This window comes from Nicotiana attenuata, unplaced genomic scaffold (genome assembly GCF_001879085.1).
Source record: "Nicotiana attenuata strain UT unplaced genomic scaffold, NIATTr2, whole genome shotgun sequence".
Lineage (NCBI taxonomy): Eukaryota > Viridiplantae > Streptophyta > Magnoliopsida > Solanales > Solanaceae > Nicotiana > Nicotiana attenuata.
Window position 1 is genome coordinate 35,968 of NW_017670971.1, and position 18,435 is coordinate 54,402.

The window sequence follows — 18,435 nt, forward strand, 5'->3', positions numbered from 1 at the left end:
CTTGGTATTGAGCAGCTCTGTTTTGCTGCTAAAACCTGGTATGGAGGGTTTTTGGGCATGATGGTTTTTGGTGCAAGTGAAGTGAGCAGAAATGTGGATCTTGGCGGCGAGACGACCACAATGATGTGCAAATTTGTGATCCGAGCATCAGATGAATCCATTACCAAGGAGATTGCTTCAGATTTTCAGGGTTGGTGGGATGACCTAACTGATGGTGGTGTTGAGTACATGCCTGAAGATTAAGTAAAGGTGGCTACTGCTGAAAAGCTAAAGATTTCAATGGAACGGATAACATTACTAAAGGCGGCAAGACCTCGCCTGAAGTCTCCAAAATCTGATGATGAAAAGAAGAGGAGGAAGACGAAGATGACGAGAACCAAAAGAAAGAAGACATGATTAACGTTGAAAATGGTAAAACTAAGGGGCCAACTACTTTATTTAAGTGGACGGCAGAAGAGGTTGAGCAATGGGCACTTCAAGCAGCTGTAATTCAGGAATGGCATATGCTCTGTAAAGATAGGGATGCCAAAGTAAATTGATTTTGCATACTTTCTTCGCCATTTTTGTTTTGATAATTTGATTTAGGTAGTTGGTTGAGATGAGTTCTAAGTTTGTTTTCTATAATTCTAATTTGTTTCTTTTGTCCCAGTTTTGTAATTTTTCTATATCTTTTTGAAGCACTCTGAGGCTGTAAATTAAGAAGGCCTGACGCCTTATACCATCTTATACCTTCATCCTTTCTCTTCTCTGTTGTGTACTTTCTATTACCATCTTTTAACTTTTGGAAACTTAATAACTATCAATCTGTGTCTGAAAAAAGAATAAACTGTTGTCTGCTTCCTTTGGTGCTAATAGTTGGCAAATATATGGTTTCCTGGAATATGTAGAGGATGGATATCTTAATTGTTTGCTTTTTTCATCGCAATCCCATCTAATCTCATGTGCACTTTGCAAATCTTATGTTGGGTAAACTTGCAGTGGATATATTATGTTTTAGTTTTACCTATCTTAAAACACTTATACTTTGGAGTGCTTTTCCATAGTTCAACCTTTTGGTTGACACTTTCGCTAATCTGTCAATTAACTTTTATTTGCAAATAACGTACACACAGTTAGCTCTCTCTATATCTAGGATAAATATGGATGAGCTAAATAAAGAATCCATCCGTTTAACTCCTTTGTACCTATTGGTGCTCCGGATCTCTTATTTCTCTGGGCGAAATATCATGGTATAGCCAGTTTTCACACTGGTCAATGAAAAATAGCCAGCGTTTATCAAGTCCATGAAAAATAGCCACTATTTTGCTGCAACAGGGACCGGTCCAGTATAATATACGGGAGTTCTGGTGCATTTGTGTACGAACTCCAGCATATTATGCTGGACCGGTATACTTTGCTAATTCCTGTAAAATTTGCGGGAGACTGGAGCACCAGTGCTCCAAACTCCAGTATATTATACTGGACAATTATACTTGCTGGAACTCCCGCAAATTTTACGGGAGTTCAAGCAAATTTGCGGGAGTTCCAGCATAGTTATCCTGGAACTCCCGTAAAATTTACGGGAGTTCAAGCATACTTATGCTGGAACTCCCGTAAAATTTGCGGGCGTATTATTCCGGATTTTGAACAGTGTTTTCGCTCAGATTTAAAGTGGCTAAATTTCGATGACTTTTGAAACTTGGCTATTTTTCAACGACCAGTGGTAAATCTGGCTATTTTTGAATTTCTCCCATTTCTCTGACTTAATCGGTTTATACTATTTGAGGGGGGGGGGGGGGGTAAGACAGACTTGTCCTAATACAACCTTACTAGTGTTTATAGAACAGCATCAATGTCTTGATACAGATGTACATCGGTATTCTTTCATTTTACTCATTTGCCCTTAATGAAAAGCTTTTATAGCTATACAAATGTCATGACCCCACAAATTTTTTACCCCTTAAGCTTTTAAGATCACAAGTTTCAAAAGTCTTCTTCTTTCTTCTTAAACTCCGTGCGGAGTCAAACTACCTCATATAATATGAAATCGAGGGAGTTTTAGATTTTAAAAGTTACTCAACCTGCTATAGAACACTATTTTTTTTATTGATGCAGTTTGTTTTGGTTTCTGCTACTTTAATTAGGTGATATAGTGATTATGCTACTGATTAGAACAGATGAGTATAATATGGTTGAGCTTGTAGAAAGTGATATAAGGTTGAGTACACAAGTGTTAGTTATGCGTTGAAAAAAAAAAAAAAGAAAGAAAGCTATTCGCTCGAGCTTACTGTTTCGGCCGTTCCTTTCATTCTTGAGTGCAAACGTTGAATATTTGTATTCTAGGATTAGTGTTATTAGAATCATAACAAACTGTTGAGTTAGATGGAGATATTTTAATATATCATTACTTTTAAATTCATGGATTAAGGTGTAAAATATTGAGATTGAGCTCTAAGTCAGAAATTAAGAAAAATTATGAAGTGATCCCAGCTAGCATGATTGACGTCGTTTATCAATATTTTTGTATAGATTGAGGTCATTGAAGGCCATTTGGTTGGTTTCCTAGACGTCGCAATGTTGAGAAACTTGTGTTAGCGAGGTGAGTGAGACTTTACGTTTGATACTTGCTTTTCTAAAACCCGTTTTGAAAGTGTGTTTTCTCTGCCTGGTCCATGTGTTGGGACAAGCGTGCGCTTGGCAAAGTCGGTAGTATTAGATTAGCCGCAAATATATTATTTTATGAAAATACAAAAGAAAAATATATTATTTTATAAGTTGTTTGAAAGTTTGATACGGCTGCGAGCCATGTGTTGAGTTTGATACGGCTATACGCTATAATGTTGAGTTTGATAGTTTGATTCGGGTGTGAGCCATGGTGTTGAGTTTGATACGGCTGTGAGCCATGATGTTGAGTTTGATACGGCTGTGCGCCATGATGTTGGGGCATTGTGTATGCCTTTGTACATCACCTGAGCATTGTGTATGCTTCTTGATATATTTGGAGCATTTTGTATGCTTCAATGAGCATTGTGTATGCTCTATTACATATTTGAGGCATTTTGTGGTGCCGTTGTAGACTCGTAGGTGTGTTGGTAAAAATATTTCACTGTAATAACTCTGTTACAGTGAAACTCTGTTGATACACTTGTTGGTTAATTCTTAATAACTCTGTTGATACACATATATTGAGTTATTGTATAATTATCATATTTACTATAACATTCGTGTTGTAGTGTGTTTGTATTTTCTAACACTTGTTCCAGAGGTATTTAAAGTGGCGGGTCGAGGATCTTACTGGGTTATATTTACGTATAACTCACTCCTTACCTGCATCTCTATGCAGATACCGTAGCGGGAGATAGAGCTAGTGGCTGGCGAGTTTGTTCGAGTGAATCCTACTGCTGAGGTGAGCCACCGCATTATTCGTGGAGGCTTTCGTTTAAGGCTTACTTAGTTCGTGTTAGTTATTTTCTTTTCTTTGGGGTTTGCATACCCGTTAATATATATTCTGTTAGATGCTCCATGATCTTAGTGTGGGATTTGGGTTAGAGTTTTATTATTTGAGTGATTTTTGGTTTTTCTATCAATTGATTAAGGTATTGGCGATAATCATTTCCTTTGTAATTATTAATAATACTATTAGGCCTGCATTTTTTTCCACTAAGTGTTAGTGTAAATGGTTAAATGTTAGAGAGAGGGGTTCACCTAGCAGGTGGTGTTAGCCGGGTGCGAGTCACGTCTAGGGGGTAGTTTGGGACGTGACACTATAGCCAAACTTTTTATAACATACTTGGGCCAATGGTGATAGTCGTGGACGGATGCCCCCTTCACGATCCATTTGTGCAACAATGCAAGCTATTCGCAGCTCCCTAAGATGACAGCAGTACGATGGCAATTAGACAACTACAGACATAGAGACTGCCTGCACTAAATAAAATGGTAGTGAAATACTTCAGTGTTTCTCCGCCAAGAATAGCTGCCAAAAATAGGCCATCTGACTTTAAAGCCAATCTTCACTGGTAGAAGTACAGTTATAGTAAGTGTCAATTGGAGATGATGTCATTTGGAGTTCAAGAATAAAATAAAGGAAAATGACTAAGAACTAAAAGAACATCCAATCTGGCTGCATCAGACCAAACACAGCAAGCACCTGTATCATTGCTCCAGGAAGATCATTTGTCCAATGAAGTCCCAAGCAGCTAATGACCAGATCAACAGAACTTCCCATGTGAAACAAAAGTATCAAAAAAGGATGCTATTCCTTAATCCACCAGTAGCTTAATCCCACCATTCATTAAGGAAAGCATCACATAGTTATACGTACTTTTCTTTCACAGGCAAATATTCTTCATCACCAGTAATGTATGATGTTTCAATGTTATCATTAGGCATTTGCTGCTCAACATCTTTACACAATTTTACCATATCACATGATGTATCCATCATTAGTAATTCTCAATGCCGCCTGAAAAGCAACAGTTTTGCCCATAATCATGCTCTAGCTTCATGAAACAATATAAGCATGTTCATCAAGTGGTTCGTGAGGATCAAATTATTACTCAATCCAGGATGAGCCGACGTTGGTTTGAGCATCATCTTTGGTTGAAGGGCTAATTTCATCTAAAAATTATTAATCTGAAGTGATGGAAAATTAGTGATAGATTAATGAGATCCTTCTTGTCTAATGGAGACATCTTATGTAGTAATGTTATTTTTCTTTTTTGAAAAAATGCAATATAATTTTGTATGAAGTTAAAGACAAAGAGAGGATGCCCAAAAAGATTAGGAGGCTAAGTGATGCTAATGGCTTCCAAGAAAAGATCTATTCAAGCATCAATAGGGTATGGATTTGCTTCTTTACAAAAAAATGAACAATTAGTTGAGAGCACATTGACTAATCCATCGGGTACCTGCTACCTCCACTAGTACCTGAGTAACTCTGCCTACCAAAACTTAGATAGATAGGATGAAATCACCTAACGCTTCGGCTAGGATTTGAACCTTCATCTACCAAGACCTTTCACACTTCATTGACCACTAGGCTACACCCTTGATGCAAAAATTGTTAGATTCTTTCTATTGACTTTTCAAGCCCTTGATATGCATATCTACTCCTTTCTCTCTCTTTCTTTCTAGTTTTTAATAACAAAGTGTTGGACCAACTTGCGTGCACCTCGTCTATTTCATCTGATACGTGTATCCTCTTACTAATACAAGTACCGGATAATTCTATCCACCACGACGTAGAAGATAAGATAAATTACCTAATCTTTTGCCTCGGCTGGGATTCGAACCCACCGTCTCAAGAAAACCAAGCCTAAAAGTTCTGTGCAATCCAAATGAATAGAAAACTAGGTCACAAAGCTCAAGCAGATTGCAACAACGGGTGATTTATGTCTTCCACTATAAAGTTGCACATGAAAATGAAACACAAGTTACCATGACTGATCTCTCTTTACTGAAGACTCCCATTGTTTGAGTTACGACAACATACTTGTGAAATTCTTGCAACATTAATTTATAGCATCAGCGTAGGTGTCCACAAGAATTTCAAAGTGTATTTGCATTAGTTAGCTCGAGGAAAACAAGATAAACAAATTAGAAATCAACACAGAGCACTAGAAGCTTATCGATTCTCTGGATACAAACCAAAGCAAAAAAAGTAGTCTTTTTTGGGGCCATAGCAGTCTAGAAAGTTTTCTAGCAATCATCATCAGCTTCAGCTGATTTATTTTTGTTCACAAAGCACGTTTATACTCCACAATTGCCAAGGTGAAGTGTAACTCCAGTACTTTTTGTGAGAGACCTCTGTTAATCATTTTCCTAAGAAACTTTTTCAGTCCCTCAACCATAAACCTCTACTCAACATATGAAAATACTAAACAAAGCAACAGAACTTTTCTTAAGTAACTTTTCCGCGAATCGCAAGTCTCATTTGCTTGGTTTTTTCCCTCCTGAGACCAACATCAATGAATCAACTACGACTCAATTCCACAATAAAGTTAGAGATAGCGATATGAATCCTTTGGAAATATTCTACTCTGTTCGGGCCCAAATCATTCCATGCTTATAAATAATATGCTTTCTCAAGAACATAGGACATTATCTAAAACTAGAGGTCTCTCTAAATCTCAAATTTATTCCTATATTTTCACATTAGTCTCTAACCAAATCGAAAAGACTTTTGAAAAAGACTAATCCTAATGTTAGTGAAACATAATGGCTAAACCTTAATCCAAACTAATTAATATCACATATATGGATTCTTTGTTTCCTTATATTTTGTACTTAGCTAAGTTCGCACAGGTACCAAGAAATTGTAGTTCTTTTGCAACCTAAACCTCCATGTAATTTTATGTTTATCTCGAGCACCTTCAATCATCATAAAGTTGCATTATGAAATGATTGTGGATGTCTATGAAGATCATGGTTTAAACCATCTTAGTCGATCTTCCCTCATTTCGTGTGTCGTACTTGCGTCCTGTCTTGGAAGTGTCCATTTTCATCCAGTCCATGATTGCACATCCATGTTACATAGGCACTTCTGCAACATCCATGTCGTGGATATGTTAGGCCTCTTGGTCCCATATCACATTAAAGGTCTCACCAACAACAACACATTAAAGGTCTCAACATAGTTCAATAAATGTTACCTTTCACTGTGTCAGGTATCTTCCTATCGTATAGCAATCCCATAGTACTCCTCCATTTCAGCTTTCCTATTTTCATGCTCTTTACTACGTCATCTATCATTCTCTAGTAAATTAAGCCTAGATAGTTGAACCATTAAATTACGGCACCAAAATTCCATCTAATTATGCATTTCTTAAAGAAAAACAATTTACTAGATAGGGCAACCCTATAAAATCAAGTATACAACACCGAGGAGAAGTTAAAAGTCCAAAGAAGTAGCTTCTTCAAGCTAGTATAATTTTCATAACTTCATAAGACAAGTTTAACTACTCCTACACTACAAGAACAACAATAACATATCCAGTATGATTCCACAAGTGGAGTTTGGGGAGAGTAGAGTGTACGCAGATGTTACTCTTACCTTGTGTAAGCTAGAGAGGTTATATGTAATAGACCTTCAGCTCAAGAAAAGCACTTTCAAAACAAATTAAAGAAAAACATTAGCAATAAAATTGGAGAACAAGGAGAAGATCAGTAGTAAGATAACCAAAGCAATAAAAAAAACAGTAGTAATAGTAGGATTGTAGTAAGACAACCAAAATAAAGGAAACAACAGTAATAATAAAATTGGGGAATAAGTTAGCAATCCAATAACACTAATAACACTGATAAGGAGCAGAGGGAGCATATAAGGCGCTCCAAACTACAACCACGTTCTCCAACCGAGAAGAGAGAAATCGCTCGCTAACCTTCTACCCTAATACTTGACCTCCATACTCCCCTATTTGGGTCATGTCCTCGTTGAGCTGAAGATGTGTCGCGTCATGTATAATCACCTCTCCCCGATTCTTCTTCAGTCTACATCTACCTCTCCTTAGAACTATTACCGCCGCCAACCTCTCGCACCTCATCACAAGGACATCTGTGCTACTCTTCTTCAAATGCCCAAACCATCTCAGTCTCGCTTCCGTCTAACTGATTAAAATTGCATTATTGATACGAACTATGAACCAAAACATGGATATGACAAAATACGCGGAATCAACAAAAAGAGCTAGACCTACAATTGATTGGAAGAACAAGAACCAATTAGGCTATGAAGCCTAATTACATCTACGAACTCAATCAATTATAACCCTAAGCTATGAAAACTCTCAAGAGACTGACAACTCTTGAAAACCCGGATAAAGTAATTAAGCAATTAAGCATTCACTAGTAATTGCTCACCAACTAAGACTAATTTAGCACTAATAAAAGCATAAACAAAGCAATAAAGGAATTAAAGGCATAAACATAAATGCATTAATTAAAAGATAAGGAAAGAGTGTGAGGCTTGCATGTCTTCAAGGTTTATCATTCATCAAGTCTACCTAAAATAAAAGCCTTAAGGGCTATTTATACTAGACTGGGCCTTGCAAAACCAAGAAAGAGGCAAACATAAGTATCAAGCCAATCACAATCAAAGTATTGTATGTCCAAGCTAAAAGATCAAAGATCATAATCTTGTACTCGAAAGTGACACTCTTATGATATAGCCAAGTGTCATAATCTATAAAGAACACATCTCCATTACTAATGACACAAACTTGATTATAAGAAAAATAATAAATTATGAGAAGAATTAAGAGAGTGTAAAGTTTCATGCTTCCAACAAAACCACAATATTGTCAAATCCTCAACAAAGTGCACATTTTTATGGTATAATCAAGTGTCATAAGAAGGAATAAAAACTATACTCTCCAACTCAAAGAAAGACACTTCACCATGATAAGAAGCAACTCCGTGGTCAAACACAAATTTTAATCTCCAAATATCTACACACCTTCCAACAACTTCACATGACAACTTAAGAGATATGCCATGCTCATCATGAATCATCATATAAAGAATATCGTAATACTCAAAGTTAAAACTCTTGGCCTTAGATAACCACAAAATAAGCATAAGCCAAACGTACATACCATTCTTGCTTTTGGGCAAAAGAAAAAGCTCTTGATAAAAAGTATGCCAAAGTGTTAGTTCAAGGCCTTTCTTACCCTTAGCAACTTTCTCATGTTGAACCTTCACAAAACAATCAATAAAGTTAGGTTCTTTTTGCTCAAAATGGTCACTCAAAATACCAAAAGAAACATTCTTACCTTTTCTCATCGAAGCATTGGCAAAATCCAACGAGAATGTTCTTTCAAAAGTAGGAATAGAATAAGTAAAGCAATTAATACTAGTGCTAGCATCAAAAAATTTACTTTCCTTTTCACACTCAACAAAATCATCACATAAATATGCATAATAGTCATCAAGATCAAATACAAGAGAAGTTAACTCATTGGAATACAAATGGAAGTTTACTTCTTTTATATTTATGTCATTAGAAGTAACTTGTTCACTCTCCAACAAGGCATCTCCAAACTCACATTTGCTCATTTCACCATAAAAATTAATTCTTTTTGCCAAAAGAATGAAAATAGAATCAAAAGAATCATCAACACATTCTTCTTGACTCATTTCTCCATAAAGGTCAAAACTTTCTTCCAACAAAGTTAAAGTAGAGTCAAAAGAATCATCACATGCATCATCCCATAAAGGTGGGGTATCATAAGATTCAACATCACACAAATCACTAGCTAGGGATTCATTAAACAAAGAACTAGAATCATCCAATAATGCGCAAGAACTCCTAGCTAGTTGCAAGCCAAAACTATTTTTCTCATTGCAAGATAAAAAAGTATCAAACTCATCAATATCATAGCTATATTTCAAACTCAAAGTGTCACCACAATCAACTAAAGTATCACGAGTAGAAGGATAAGCTATGTTACCTTGAAGCTCTTCTAAAGTGAAATTCTCTTTACCTTGAACTTGCTCATTAAATTTCAAAAGTTCTCTCGAAAAGGTAGCTTGATCTTCTTCCAAGTTCATCAAAGTAGATTGAACTTCACTTAATGGCTCACCTCCAAAAGTTCCTTCACAAGATACAAAACAACTAGAGAAAGAAGAAAGGTTGTTAGCATTAGATAAGGAAAAATTTCACTCTCTTTTTGTTTTCCTTCTTTCTTGTCTCTCATTTTTCTTTTAAGCTCTTCACTCTTTTCTTGTGACAACTCACTCACTTCACTCCATACTTTCTCCCCTTTATCCACTCTAGAGTTGTCACTTTTCTCTCCTCACTACTCTCTATCTTTTGTCTCTCATCCTTACTTTTTCTCTTTGCATTTTTCAAGGACGTTCTCAAACTCATTTGGCCTCTTCCCCTTTGGTTCACTTTATTCCCCCTATATTTATCATGGAAAACTTGTTGGATGTTGTCCAACTCATTCAAGGTGGTCTCATGATCATATTGAAAAAGTGGGTTGTTAATCATTCGAGGCTCTTGAGGTGGTATGGGTGGTGGAGGAGGGAGATTGTCCCTCCTTGGTGGTGCTTGAGGCATACGTTGGGGAGGTAAATTCATTGGTGGTCTAGGTTGGGTCATTTGGGGTGGTGATATTATGGGTATGTGTACTTGAGGTCTAAATGGTGGCTTGTGTTGGTTGTTGGTAGGTGGACGGTAGTTTGGTGGAGGAAAATAAGGTCCCTTTGGTGGAAGTGGTCGCTTTGGTAAGTTTTCTGGTATTTTGTTGGGTTGGTTGTGTTGCAAATTTTTCCTTTGAAGCATTTGTCGCACTTGTGAAGGAGAGGGTGTAGTAGAGGAATTAGTAAGCGTCATACTACGCTCCCTTCCTTGTTGCCTCAAGTGAGATTCCTCTATCATGGAATTCAACCTTGCATCCGTTTGGTGTTGCCGTATGCTAATATTGGTAACCTTCTCACTTAAGATGGTAACCTTCTCGCTTATGTCATAAAGCATAGAAACAACATCATGCATCGGAGTCTCACTCCGTGGATCACAATTAGGAGTAGAAGTTTGTCCGTACTCCATGATACCTACAAAATGAGCAAACAAGTTAGTAGTAAAAGTCCTCACCAACTCACTTGATGTCGCTCAACCCTCGTGTATCACACTTTGCATCAATTGGCTCTTGCGTGCTCAATGTCTTATTCACTCTTGCCTTTTTCCGCTCAAGTAGTGAATGTCAAAATTGCTAGCAAACTTAAGTTCTAAGGTTTCACAACAAGTACCAACCGCTTCGGGGTGGAGTGGAAGTTGTGTATTCACAAGGACGGACAATTAAAAGCAAACGGACTTGAACCAAGCAATTCGCAACGAAATTAAAAGACAAAAGCACGAAACAATTGGCACGAAACAAAATTAAGCACACAAAGAACTATGTTAAACTTAATATGAACTAATATCAAGTTTACACTAGTTTAGAGCACAATAAAAAGTTGACAGAAAACTGAAACTAATTTAGAGTTAACAATCAGAGTTTCTTGGTAAAACTGTGCGACCACTGTAGCTCCTAGTTTTCTGAAGTTTCCTGAGCATTCCCTGAACCTGAATTAAACTTGAAACCACTGTGAACTACAATTCTGTTAAACAACTAAAACAACTGGGAAAAATTAATCTGTAGATGTGCAACTGATGCCCAAAATAGCAGGAACAATGCTGATTTCGAGGTTAACAACTTGTGCAATTCATGCTGTTAAACACCGCTCAAACTTAGGTTCACAAGCTCAAAAAATCTCAAACTTAAAACCTTTTCAATTTCAGTTGCAGTTTCCACAAAGCAGAATAACCACAAAGTGCAAAAAATTTCAGCTGAAAAGTCAACAAAACTGCAGAAATTGCTGAAACAGCGCAAATATCAGTGGCAGGAATAATACAGATTTTCTTTGCTCTAATGCTAGTCCAAGGCTTCAGATTTCAGAAGCTCACAGATGTAGAAACAATGCTGAACTCTCAGTCCAAACTGTGCAGATTTTGCTGCTCAAACACTCCTCCAAATTGATGCAATTAGGCTGTCAAACATATGCAGAAGTCTGATCAAACACTGCTGAAACAGGCAGATTTACTGCTCAAAAGTGTTGGATTTCCAGCAGCCAAAACCATTTGTTTGTTGCTGCAATTTCTGGACAACAAGAAGTAGCTAAAGAGTTGGTGTGATCTGAGCATACAATGCAGAAAGATGTTGCTAAATGCTGTCCCAAACAGTGGTTCTTGAATGCAGAATTACAACTCAACTTTGGCTCTCCAAAACTAATTCAATTCAACTGAAAACTTGACGACAAACTCTCGATCAAAATTCAACAGCAACAAGAATGAAAAATGAATTTAAGTCTTCGAGTCAAGCACCCAAGCTCCAAATGAACAGTTGCAATCAGTTAATTCAAGCAATAAACAACACGAGTCGACTTGAATGATTCAAGCTAATTACCTCAGAGAACAAATTCTCTCCAAAACTTCAGAAATCAGAGATGGAGCTCATTTTTTTAAACTCAAGGAATCAAACCTGGTTCGTGTGACGATTCCTCAGCTGCTGGAGTCGACTCGAATCAGTTCGGGAAGTTCTTCAATCGAAACAAGTGTTCTTCGACTGATTCAAGCTCGGCTAAAAATATCTCAGTTCAATCTCACTCAAATCTTCACACAACGAGTTCAAATTTGATATACGAGCTCCATTCAACACAAAAACAATCCCCAGTGATTAGTTTCTAGACACGACCACGAAATCAGAAGAACCCAGCCTGTCGTGTTCTTCGCAGATTCTGTTTGAAAGTTTTCTGACCAAAATCGCATCAAATCAGTTCCAATCAAGCTAGAACTACGAATGCAACTTCCCAACAGGTGTAGGGATGAACCCCAGTGACTAATTTGAACAAACACTCACGAAATCAACGAACCCTAGGTCGTCTTCTTCTTCGCACAATCAGCTCAAAATTTCGAACCAAAAACTAGCAAATCAGTTCAAATCAAGCTAATCCTTCCGATGCAGCTTTAAAATGATGTTTCCAACTAGATTCCCAAACTCCCAATCGAATTCAAACTCAAATCACGGAACCGGAATAAAAAATTCCCAAAATCGCTTCTGATATTCGATGTTAGGGTTCAGAAGCTCAATCCCAGCTTACCCAAACTCAAACCAGTAATACTAGCTCAGATAATGAAGGAATTCAGAAATTTCAGAATCAAAATCGAGCAAGAGAACAAGGAATTTCGAGTTTCTCTTTGGAACAGACAAAGGAAGAACAATGAGATACAATTCCTAATTCAAACAGGGATGAACAAGTAAACTTTCTATCTTTTTTTGGAATTTTTCATTTTTTTTCCAGATTAGTTGAGTCAGCATTGATAGAACAATCCAAAACCTCCGCTCTGATACCAAAATGATAGGAACTATGAACTAAAACACGGATATGACAAAATACACGGAATCAACAATAAGAGCTAGACCTACAATTGATTGGAAGAACAAGAACCAATTAGGCTATGAAGCCTAACTATCTCTACGAACTCAATCAATTGTAACCCTAAGCTATGAAAACACTCAAAAGATTGACAACTCTTGAAAATCCGGATAAAGTAATTAAGCAATTAAGCATTCACTACTAGCTCACTAACTAAGACTAATTTAGCATTAATGAAAGCATAAACAAAGCAATAATAAAGCAATTAAAGGCATAAACATAAATGCATTAATTAAAAGATAAGGAAAGAGCGTGAGACTTTTCATGTCTTCAAGGTTTATCATTCATCAAGTCTACCTAAAATAAAAGCCTTAAGGGCTATTTATACTAGAGTGGGCATTTGGCTACAAATGACCCAAATACCCCTAAGCAAATTCTAAGGAGCTTAGTCAATTATTACAAATATAGCCTTCTTGATCTTGACTCCTTTAAAGCACTCTAATGCTATGATGTTGACTTGGAAATTGTTAGGCATGCTCATCCAGCATGTATCAATTATTTTCCTTCACAATTTTGTTACCAAAACGAAAGTTTGATCTTTTCATAAAATATGTTAAATATGAAAAATTGAATTGAGAAGTCAAAACTAAGTAATATTAGGAAACAATACTTAAAAATGTGCCTCAAGAACTTTTTTCTCACCACGTCTGCGCAATAACCATCTGATAGCTTCCAGAGAACCCCTCATACACAATGTCGTTGGAAATGTTCTCTCACAATCCCGGATACACAAAAAGATGTAAAGCTACACTATCAAAGCACAATTAATGCTTTTAGGCAGTTGATTAATGTATATCAGCAAGAAACTCTTAGAATCTTTATTTTTCTTTTCTATGGGAACATATCCATGGCATCCCACTATTAGGGGTCATTCAGCTGGGAGCATAAGGAAAAACAATCCTAGCATAAAATTCGTGTCCAACACTTTGTTTGCCATATTTACCTACGCATACTAATGAAATCTCTCCATATTTAATACATCATTTAGTTTTCAACATAACACCACTAATGTAGCTTTTGATTTTTGGCATTGAACTCTGCATTACTAATATTGTAACGACCCGACCGGTCGTTTTGAGCTCTAGCGCGCAGTTCAGCAGTTTGAGGCCATGAACAACTTCATTTCAGGTATTATGACATGTGCATGTGGTCGGAATTGAATTTTGGGAAGTTTGGAGTTGATTTGGAAAGATAATTCTCATTTCGGAAGCTTTAAGTTGAAAGAATTAGCTAAGATTGGATTTTTGAGTAAATGACCTCGGAATCAAGATTTGAAGGTTCCAGCGGTTCGTATGATGATTTCGGACTTGGGCGTATGTCCGGGTCGGGTTTTGGATGACCCGGGAGCGTTTTGACGCCTATTGCGGAAGTTAGCATTTTGGAAGAAATTTCATAAGTTTGGGTAGAAGTACATTTCAGTGTTATCGATGTCCGTTTGGGATTCCGAGTCTGGGAGTAGCTCCGTATGGTGATTCTGGAGTTGGGAGCGCGATCGGAAGTGAATTCGGAGGTCCGTGGAGCATTTTGGAGCCATTTGGCTAAAGATGGAGTTTGAAGGTTTTTGAGAAGTTTGACCGGAAGTGGACCTTTCGATATCGGGGTCGGAATCCAATTCCGAAAGTTGGAGTAGGTCCGTAATGTCAAATATGACTTGTGTGCAAAATTTGAGGTCAATCGGACGTGATTTGATAGGTTTAGACATCAAAAGTAGAAGCTTGAAATTTTAAAGTTCATAAAGCTTGGATTGGAGGTCGATTCGTGGTTTTAGCATTGTTTGATATGATTTGAGGCCTCGAGCAAGTCCGTAATGTGTTTTGGGACTAGTTGGTATAATTGGTTGGGGTCCCGAGGGCCTCGGGTGGATTCCGGGGGGTTAACGAATCGAAAATGGGATTTTGGAAGGCTGAAGTTGCTGGTTACTGTCACAACCGCACCTGCGAGAATTGGGCCGCAGATGCGGTTTGGACAAAGTGAAGGGGACCGTAGATGCGGTCGAGAAGCCACAGAAGCGGAACCGCACCTGCGGTGGTTGAATCGCAGAAGCGGAAAAGGGGGAACCTGGAGGGAACCGCAGAAGCGGTAGGTTGGCTCGCACCTGCGGAACCGCAGAAGCGGTCAAAGGACCGCAGGTGCGGAAAGTGCTGGAGGCAGAAGGGTGTTTTAAAAATAGGGATTTGGCCATTTTCTCTCATATTTTCTTGGCTTGCGCGATTTTTAGGAGAGCTTCAAGTGGGATTTTTCATCATCATCGATAAGGTAAGCTAATCCCATCCATCTTGAGTTAAATACATCGATTATGTATGGGTTTTAGCATGTAAATTGGTAGAATTTTGGGATTTTGGTAGGAAGACCTAGAAATTTATATTCTTGGATTTTGACCACGATTTTGGGTATGAAAATTAGAGAAAATTATATATTTGAGTTCGTGAAGCTATGGGTAAACTTATTCTTCGAAAATTTTGGAAATCCGGGCACGTGGGCCCGAGGGCGTTTTTGTCAACTTTCCGATCGGGGTTAGAAATTGTTATAAATTGGATTAATACGAGTAGTTTATCGTATATTAATGAATTTGCATAATCATTGGCTAGTTTTGGAGTATTTAGCATCAATTCAAGTCTTCAGAACGACGTGGAATTCCAATTTTGGAACTTCGGAGCGAGGTGAGTCTCCTTTCTAACCTTGTGAGAGGGAATTGTCCCCATAGGTGAATTAATTGGTTATGTGCTCCTATTTGTGGGGGCTACGTACGCACGAGGTGACGAGAGTCCGTGCATAGCTACTATTATGTTATTGGTAGTCTATGACCCAAAAGCATGTTGTACTTGGAATACTTGTAATGTTATTGACAGTATGACTTGCTGAAATCCTATCGGATTGGTAAATGAATTTCTAAAAAGTAATAAACCTCGTTTTCTCAAAAAAATCATTAAAAGAGAATTTGGCTTTTATTTGGATAAATGTTCCCCGATAAACTCTTAATTTGCTGTTTGAGCATGTATTTCTGTGTGTGCCTGCGTCGCATGTATGATACGCGAGCAGGGTGATTGTTTATTTAAATTTGACCGCGTCGCATGGGTGATTCGCGAGCAGGGTAATAGATGCATCTATGGTTCATGCCGTTTGACCCTCGGCAGTGCACATTTTACATTTAGTTGGATCGGACCGTACGACCTCGGCATGAGTTGTGCATGCTTATATTGCTTGCCTTGATATTTATTAACATTGGTAGCTGCTCTCCCGACTAGAGATAATTGTTAATTAAAGGATTATGAATCCGGAGGCATTTATAAATAGGAACTTTACATGTCTAGTAATTCATTGAATCTACTGCTGTCCTTAATAAATTCGTGAGATCACCGCTTTAATAATATTCTTATTTGACCATTAGTAAGTGTCGAAGTTGCTATCTCGTCTCTACTTCTTCGAGATTAGGCGGGATACTTACTGAGTACACGTTATTTTTTTGTACTCATACTACACTTCTGTGCATTTTTGTTGCACAGGCTCATGCACCTCTAATGGCCTAGTGGGCGTAGCAGCATGGTTGACACGGAGACTAGGTGAGCTGTATTTCCTCGAGGCGACCCGCAGCTAGTATAGTCTCTCTCAAGATTCTATTTATTTTCTGTCCGATTGTAATCCGGACATCTGTTGTACTTTATTCGGTTTTTCTTAGAAATTGCTCATGCACTTGTGACACCGGGTTCTTGGATGGTTATGAAGTATTTTGTATTAACTGTTTATCATTTAAAATTGATTTGAGACAATTATCTTCTTAATTGGTAAATTTGAAGGAAAATCCTAGATTTCAAAAGTAGTAAAATGGGGATTGATTAAGTACTTTGGTTGGCTTGCCTGACAGTGGTGTCCGGCGCCATCACGACCCTTAGTGGATTTTGGGTCGTGACAACATGGTATCAGAGCACTAGGTTCCTAGGGTCTCACGAGTCATGAGCAAGTCTAGTAGAGTCTCGCGGATCGGTACGGAGATGTCTGTACTTATCCTCGGGAGGCTGCAGGACTGTTAGGAGTACTTCCCTTCTTGATTCCTCATCGTGCGGTTTGATTCCTTGAGGCTTATACCCTTGTTTCCTTCCTACTCAATCTTACGTGACGCGAACCGCTGGTTATAAATCGAGAATTGAAGGATTGTAATGGTACTACGAATGTGGTGCGGGGTGTTTCTCCCTGCGGGGTTGTTTGAGCTATTATCGTCGCCTTGTGGAATGATATTCTGTCGTTTCAGCTCAGTAGCGGTACTTCTGAGAGCTCTGAGGCTAGGCACAGGATGCCATGATGCTTATGAACGATTGTTCCGCAGTATTGATATGATGGTAGGATGTTTGCCTATGCGTCGGGGCAGTGAATGATTTGAAGGGAAGTTTACTCAGTGCATGATCTAGAAATTCAGTATTTCATTCCCGGCAGGGGAAAGGCAATCGGACTGAGAATGGTCAGATGTGGGCTCGCCCAGAGGGTATTCATGTGATAGAAGATTCCTGGAGTTGATTATATTCGAGTCCTAGTCAGAGCGGGTGGCTCTCAACAACGGTCCTAGTGGATTCAAAGGGTAAAGCGTGGTGTCTAATGATTTCGAGCCTATAGCACCGGCTAAGAATCAAGCCCTGTAGCAGCTTATGAGAAGGGGCACATAATGTGCTATGATGTTTTGACTTGCAGTGTAGCATTTGGGAGGTGTGAAATGGTTCGTGGGATTTGAGACAACATGGTCTCGTGATTCAAGGTCACTCGGGATGAGTGCGGATAAAAGTGGGGTAAGTGTGGAATGGAGTTATTATTGTTTCTATGGATATCAAGGACAAATTGGACGAAGATGGATTGGCTAGCCATGGTTGAATTGGCATATGGTGGTAGTGACCAGTTCCTTCAGCGTGATCAAGTTATGCAAGTGATTTGTGACGGTACGTGTGAGGCTTGTCGGCCGCCGTAATCGATGTTATTCAGAAGTATCCTACTATTATGACCTGTTATGTGGAGGCGGATCCCGGAAGGGCTATGGGGGCTTAGACCACTACTTAGAGATTTGCATATTCTACGGTTATGAGAATTCACCTGTGTGTTGCTATGGTTCTCCTGAAGGGAGTTGAGTGAAAAGTTTCTATATGATGAAGTGTTAACCTATTAGTGGTTCCGGAGTTACGATAAAAAGCGTGTTCTATCGTATATTGGCATGTTGGGTGCAGTGAGTGGTATGGGATTTGAAGTAAGGATCAAGGTTGCAGTTTAGTGTTAACAAGGATGTCGCGAGCTCAGATGAGCAAGAAAGTAGTTTCGATGTTTAAAGTAAGTTGGTATTGCCTTCAGCGTCACTTGAGGTCGGTGTTTTGTGAAAAAGTCTTTGCATCCTGGTTAAGGATTCTTGATTCACTTTTCGGCGTTAGTACGACCGGTGGTATGGATGTGCAGACTCGTTATCTAGTGCGGAAGGTCGTGGGAGCGTATCTCACGGGAAGGTTGTAT

At 38.4% G+C, this 18,435-nt stretch overlaps 1 protein-coding gene, 1 long non-coding RNA gene and 1 pseudogene across 2 annotated transcripts in view; 1 reads left to right on the plus strand and 2 right to left on the minus strand.

Annotated features, from left to right (window-relative positions):
• Positions 1 to 770, plus strand: part of LOC109244926 — a 30,844-nt pseudogene extending 30,074 nt beyond the window's left edge.
• Positions 771 to 3,768: 2,998 nt separating this feature from the next.
• LOC109244929 lies at positions 3,769 to 4,165 on the minus strand. Its single transcript, XR_002070753.1, has 3 exons — positions 4,130 to 4,165; positions 3,931 to 3,990; positions 3,769 to 3,848 (listed from the first exon to the last, which is right to left on the minus strand). It is a non-coding gene; the product is annotated as an uncharacterized LOC109244929 (long non-coding RNA).
• A 9,375-nt stretch (positions 4,166 to 13,540) lies between these two features.
• The window catches only part of LOC109244928 (putative methyltransferase At1g22800), a 32,703-nt gene continuing 27,808 nt past the window's right edge, over positions 13,541 to 18,435 (minus strand). The window contains exon 4 of the mRNA XM_019412096.1: positions 13,541 to 13,675. Within this exon, the coding sequence (XP_019267641.1) occupies positions 13,565 to 13,675 (111 nt within the window). The 3' untranslated portion in view covers positions 13,541 to 13,564. The remainder of the gene's footprint in view (positions 13,676 to 18,435) is intronic.